The sequence below is a fragment of the Gossypium raimondii genome, chromosome 6 (genome assembly GCF_025698545.1).
Source record: "Gossypium raimondii isolate GPD5lz chromosome 6, ASM2569854v1, whole genome shotgun sequence".
Taxonomy (NCBI): Eukaryota; Viridiplantae; Streptophyta; class Magnoliopsida; order Malvales; family Malvaceae; genus Gossypium; species Gossypium raimondii.
Window position 1 is genome coordinate 7,638,033 of NC_068570.1, and position 6,392 is coordinate 7,644,424.

At 34.8% G+C, this 6,392-nt stretch overlaps 1 protein-coding gene across 1 annotated transcript; it reads left to right on the top strand.

Moving 5' to 3' along the window:
- The first annotated feature begins 267 nt into the window (after positions 1 to 267).
- Positions 268 to 3,589, top strand: LOC105773879 (uncharacterized). The gene is made up of 6 exons (XM_012596057.2): positions 268 to 604; positions 702 to 835; positions 941 to 1,055; positions 1,145 to 1,259; positions 1,455 to 2,360; positions 3,050 to 3,589. Exons 2-6 carry the CDS (start codon positions 735 to 737, stop codon positions 3,100 to 3,102), a joined length of 1,290 nt encoding a protein of 429 aa, XP_012451511.1. The 5' UTR covers positions 268 to 604; positions 702 to 734; the 3' UTR covers positions 3,103 to 3,589.
- Positions 3,590 to 6,392: the final 2,803 nt, after the last annotated feature.

Consider the following 6,392-nt stretch of genomic DNA (forward strand, 5'->3'; position numbering starts at 1 on the left):
GTTAGCCTCCTTAAATAACTACTTTCTGCCTGCTTGGATGACTAAATCGGGAAGTAGGACTTCTAGTGATCTCCCAATCTATAGCGGGTGGAGTATGTATCTCAGGTAGCTTTCTATTATGCCTGTATTGTCATTGGTGGTGGTATAATAACTCTCTTGTTAATACAAGCAGAGCAGAGATTGAGGAGTTAATGTGCCAATACTAATAGCATAGGCAGGCGAGGGGGGTTGAAGATGGGGGCAAAGGCAGGCGATTGCCAGGGAGATTTTAATGGCGACTTGAACACTTTTGTTGTTTTGTTTGATTTGGATTCCCAACCCCCAAAACCATATTATTATCAATAAAAATGACCCAAAAGCTGACTGTAAAGTGAAAACAATGGTTAAGTGTTAAATTATTGGGGGGCATAAACAAAGGCATGAGCTATTTCTTTCACTCCTGTTGGATGTTGTACTGCTCCCTACCCAAAAGAAAGAGAAAAAAAGAGGAAAGGCCCCATCCATCTCTGATCTCTCTCTCGATTTGCAGACTGGGAATTCAAGAAAAAAGAAGAAACGCCAAAAGATATCATAAACAAATTGACTAATCTCCATCAAACCCCATGTAATAACACTACCGTCTCACTCCTTTTTTTTCCTACTTTCCTCTCGGTTAGCCTCATATATCTCTTCCCTTTCCTTCTTTCCTCCTCTGTCTCTAGATTTTGTCTTCCATTGAAGAAGAAAGATCAAAGATGCCGAGACCAGGCCCTAGACCTTACGAGTGTGTAAGAAGAGCTTGGCATAGCGAAAGACACCAACCCATGAGAGGTTCCATCATTCAGCAGATTTTAAGGTTCTGGGTCTTCTTTGTTTTCCTTAATTTTGTTACGTTTTAATCAGCATTATTTCTACCTTTTGGGGGGGTTTAATTCCTTGCCCGCCATGTGTTTGATTTTAGGCTAGCTATTGAAACTCATAGCACAGCTACTAAAAAGAATAAGGAGTGGCAAGATAAAATTATTACTGTCATCGTCAAAGCCGAGGAGATTATGTATTCCAAAGCCAATTCTGAGGTTCTTTTCTTCTTTAAAATTTGTGGATCTTTTTATTTTGTATCTACTTCTTTGGACTCAATTTCCCCCCCCTCTTATTGGGTTTTTAGGCTGAATACACCAACCCGGAAACCTTATGGGACCGTGTTAATGATGCCATCAACACGATTATCCGTCGAGATGAGAGCACTGAAACAGGAGAGCTTTTGCCACCTTGTGTTGAAGGTACTGTAGATTTCTTTTCATGTTCTTCTGTGGTAAATTCTTGGTTTCGAGTTTATTGTTATGTTTGTGGTTTTTTTCTCGTTTTTTATTTTTTATTTATCTACATTTAGCTACAACTTAATGAAGCTTTCAATTTGAAAGTTGTTTCAAGAACAATTTGGACTGATAGATTGTAGCACATATATGTTGTTTTAGCGGCCCTTAACCTGGGGTGCTATCCAGTGAGAGCTTCAAGGAGCCAACGACACAGTAATCCTAGGACTTACCTTACGCCAAGAGCACCCGAAACTGTTCCTGCAACTCCTAGGATTTTGGATAACGGTAGTGAGGATAGGTGTCCTCAGTTATCCCCGGTTCAGTCTGGTAGTCAGCTTGCAAGAATAGCAACCAATGTGAATTCGAACACTTCGGTTTCACAAGCTAACCGTCATAATTATCCGTTTCTACCTCAAAATTGCCCATCTGGCCATGACCAATTGATGAGGATGGAAACTAACAGTCCATCGAACTCAGGTCAAGTTTACCCCCTTTATTATGGAATTCACTATCAAAATGCAGAGTCCCAAACAGGTTCTCCAGTGCAGGAAAATCTAGTGTCTGATACGATAATAGTTGGGAGACCTATTGGTTCATCCGTGTTAGAGCCAGCTGAAATGGGTTCCTTGCAGAATTTCTTTTCCTCTTCCAATGTTGATATTGGTGGTAAGCGAATTGGGCTGCAAGATATCAGACACACTGATGAGAAGTTACTTGGGAAAGAATGTGATTTGTCCTTGCGGTTGGGTCTATTTTCTGACCCTTGTATGCAAGTAGAAAAGAAGTCACTTTGTGAAACCACAGATGTTGGTCCCAGCAACACTCAAGATGGGGGCAAACTTAGTGATGTTTTTCAACAAAAGAGTAAAGAGATCCCCTTTTTTCCAGAGAGGACTGTTAATGACCATTTTGAATCCTTTTCAAGAAAGTGCTTTATGGAAAATGAAGGTCATAATGTAGGGGCAGCAACGAGAAAGCGTAAGGCAACATTTGGAGGCAACTCAGAAGATGAACAATTTTGCAAGCAACCAGGGTCCTCATCTAATAATAGAAGACATGGACCAGGTTTGTAAACAATAGTTTTATTGTAGCTTGCCCTTCAAAATTAATGATCTTTTGATTGTATTAGTGAATCTTGCTTGCAATCTTTATTCTCTAATAGATGTTGTAAAATGTAAGTGCTGACAAGTTGCATTGTTGGGATGCAGCAGAGAATGAACTGTAAATAAAATGAGCATGATTGATATCTAATAGTTGGATGATTTAATTCTCATTACACGTCTAATTACTTAGAAAATTTTAGTATAAATAACTTTTGATCAATTGAGGACCATAAAAGGAATATTTTTACCTTCTCAGCATGTGCAGAATGAGTTGTAGGTTTCTAGATTTACAAAGATCTGGAGATAAATGAACGAAAAATATATGCATTGTAGACAAATTAATTAGCTATTTGAAACTATAAAGTGGTGTGAAATATATACCCGAACTAACATAGAGAAAAGTGTTGATCACAAAGGATATATCCAACATCCAGAGCTCATGTTCCTATTTGCCTTCGGAGAATGGTCAAGGGTTGATTTTAGCCTGTTTGTAGCACTAGAATTTCTTGTTGATATGAATGCTTCTAGAGTTATTCACAGGAGGGTACTTATTAGTTCTTGGCATTAGGTTTGGTTGAGCCCTATTTTCCTGTGTAGTTTGCTGCTAGGTAAGGAATTAGCCACTACATTTTTGTCACTTCTGTGATGTAGATAAGCATTTGCTATATCACTTCTCGGAGATCAGGATGGCAAGAGGAATCTAAGCGTTGTAAGAAACAGAGGTAGCTTGAAGGACTGGAAATGGATTACTGCTGATGCAGGGGATATGGCGCTGGGTTGGGAGCAAGGATCACATGCATGCCTTTGTGGTGTGATACACTTGAGTAGTCAGATGCTCATCTTGGGTAACATTCAACTTATTAGGTTTTTAGGAGGCACAAATGCATACTAGAAGACTCTTTGGTTGCGGACTTGTGTTGGGTGTTTTGTAGAATGAGCTTTTATGCATTAGCCTTTGTGATTGAGATGGTTACCTATGTAAAGGACTTATTTGAGGATTACTTTGTTATGGGTTGTGATGTGTAGAACAAGGCAAATGCTGGTGAGCACCCTTGATCCATGTTTAAAGACGTTGGGAATTGGTGGTTCCCTTTTTAAATTTCTAAGAGAAGGTAGGTTGCCTTTTTTTACCATTTTTATCCGATTTTGGACCTCTCTAAGCTTTAAATTTGACGGAGATTCCTCTCAAAAGAGTAGAGTGTGTAAAGTGTAAACTCTTCCCCATGTGATGTGTGGTGGGGTGACTGACTCCACCAAGCTTTAAAGATGTGGTTGACAAGCCATCTCATTCTCTCCCAATTTTGTGAAAAAGACAATGACTGAGCTCTGGTGAGGATTTCCATTTTTCTTTTATATATATATATATATATATATTTATAAATATATATATGTGTGTGTATGTATATTTTCATCTCTTCACCTTATGTCATTACATGACAGTAACATCAGCTAATTGATTCACGAGGAACTTCCCTTATCCAACCACAGGTTATTCCACTTTTCATTTTGTTTTGTTTTTAGGGCAGCCATTCCCATTCCCCAGCCGCAAGCCATATTTTGTGGGTTCCAGCCAAGAAAATTGTCTGAGCTTGTTGCATTGCATTGTAGGTTCTTTTCTTTTTTTGTCTTTTCACAGTATGTTGAGGAGGTTAAATGCATGACAGTAGTTGCCAAGTGGAGGCTCCAAAGTTTTAATCACAAACCGTTAATAATGAAATAACAGGGTATGAATGGGCAAGGGTGATGGAAGTAGCGGAATCCAAAGTCAAATTTTCTGGATGGTCCCATTGGGATTTGTCTTTGTAATGTTCTCATATTCAGATTAGGATACCCCCCCTTTTTTTTTACGCACATGTGAGCACAATAATTCATTGCAAAGGCCAAAGGTGTGTATAAAGGTACATGCATACGGTTGTCCAAAGGCAGTAGAATAAAGAAGCAAACAACAACAAACACAGTCAGTTCTTTCTATAACAGCATTTCGCTATAACATCAATTTTTTAGAAAATTATTTTTTGTTTTTTTTTTTCTCTATAACAACTTTTCACTTGTAACAACAATATTTACCATGGTTATAAAGTATGCTATTTATTAAATTAATTCTCTATAATAATATATGGTTTAAATTTTTAAGTAAAATTATATCTATTTTATTAATTATAATTTATTAAATAAAATGATTTTAATTAAAATATTATTTTAATAAAATGCTTAAATCTCATGTGAAGAAATCTATTAATCATATTTTATTAACCTTCAATTAGTGGAATTAAAATATCAATTCAATATCCTAATTAACTATTCTACCATGAATTTGAAACATTATAAACTTATAAATTGACTACTTGAATTTATTGACTCATGATAAATTAATTAATTCATTGATTAATTGAACTTGTTAGATTTATTAACTTTATAATTAATCATGTGAAAGAATATAAAATAAAAGATGCATAAAAAGCAATAATACATGCACGTCTTTTAATTTTGTCGATTTGATTCTTACTTTTTGGAATATGATTATCATTTTCTTTATTTGATGAAAATTCACGATATAAATTCTATAATAAATTTACAATGAATATCTCTATAATATAACAAAGAAAAAAAACATAAGAAGCAAAAATAGTAGATTCATGATCATGCTGAACACTTAATATTTGAACTTGATTTGAACTCAACTATTGATAACCTTGGATTTGAGAGTAGAAGGATAAATCTCTCATTAAACAGTATCAAAGTATAGCATCGAATCACACTCGAAATTATTATTACCGAAAATGTTTTTACATAGGAAAAAATATGACTCTTTTTCTTCGATATTTAAAAAAAGTATAATACATTTTATTATAATATTTAATAAGAATAGGATAGTGTGATGCAGAGTAGTATGGATGTAATGTTTTGATTATAGGTTTATTTTGGAGGTATTTGATTCATGGAAATAATATCTTTTTGATAATAAGATTACACGAATGTAAGATTATTTATTAAATATGTTATATTGTTTTATTTGTACAAATTAAGAATTTATGACTATACTGAACTATAAAAGTTTAGTTATGTAGATAAAATAATTAAAGAAAAAAATTATTAACTTCTAAAAAGATAAATTAATAAAAAATGTAATGATGTTGAGGGAAGGTGTATTCCTTTCATAGAAGTTTTTGAAGTGTCGTCCGTTTAGAGCAAACAGACTCTTCAATCGGTTGGTATTATCCATGGATTGAGTAAGAGATTCGTCTCCTATCTCAACTGAGAGCTTGAGTGTCAAAAACAGGGTTTGCAAAGCGAAAGCTCCTCGTTGGATTGGATTAGGCAGTGCATACAGCCACCTACTAAGGGGACTAGAGTATTGCACAACCGGTAGGGTTTAAACCATTGCCCCTTGTATTGCCTCTAAGGGAATATGTACTACCACTTGATCAGGCGGTAAGTGGCATGTGCAACGCATGATCCGATCCGACAAGGAACTCCCTCTTTGTGAACCTCGCCTCTAGCATTCGAGCCCTCAACAGAGTTAGGAGACAAAATCTTGGCTCGACTAGAGGACAATACTAACCTATTAAAGGATCTGTCGACAACAGACGATAACACTTCAAAAACTTCTCTAAAATGGATGAATTACCTCTCAACAAATGAAGTTGAAGAAAAAAAGTTTTATGAGGTGTTTTACAAAGATAAATAACTTGCAAATTATACATAATTCGTGAGAGATTATGTTTTCTTATTCCACCAAAAATGTATCGAATCCATCCATCCATACATGTAGACTTGGAAATAAAAATAAAAATTAAAGCAATATATGTACAACTTTAAATAAACTATGCATGTAATTATTCTAATTTTGTTTCATTTAAAATTTAAAATTTTCATATAAAAATAATATTTATTATCTTTTAAATAATTAATTGGTTTGCCTTTTATGTAAATATAAATGGGAAATTATTACTTTTTTTGAAGTTTAAATATATTTAAAATTTTAATGTTTTAT

Bases quoted from the DNA above. Each gene is read 5' to 3' on its own strand.
- LOC105773879 (XM_012596057.2), top strand. From the start codon at position 735: ATGCCGAGACCAGGCCCTAGACCTTACGAGTGTGTAAGAAGAGCTTGG. The intron at 836-940 runs GTTCTGGGTCTT...GTTTGATTTTAG, and splicing joins ATCATTCAGCAGATTTTAAG to GCTAGCTATTGAAACTCATA. The intron at 1,056-1,144 runs GTTCTTTTCTTC...TTGGGTTTTTAG, and splicing joins ATTCCAAAGCCAATTCTGAG to GCTGAATACACCAACCCGGA.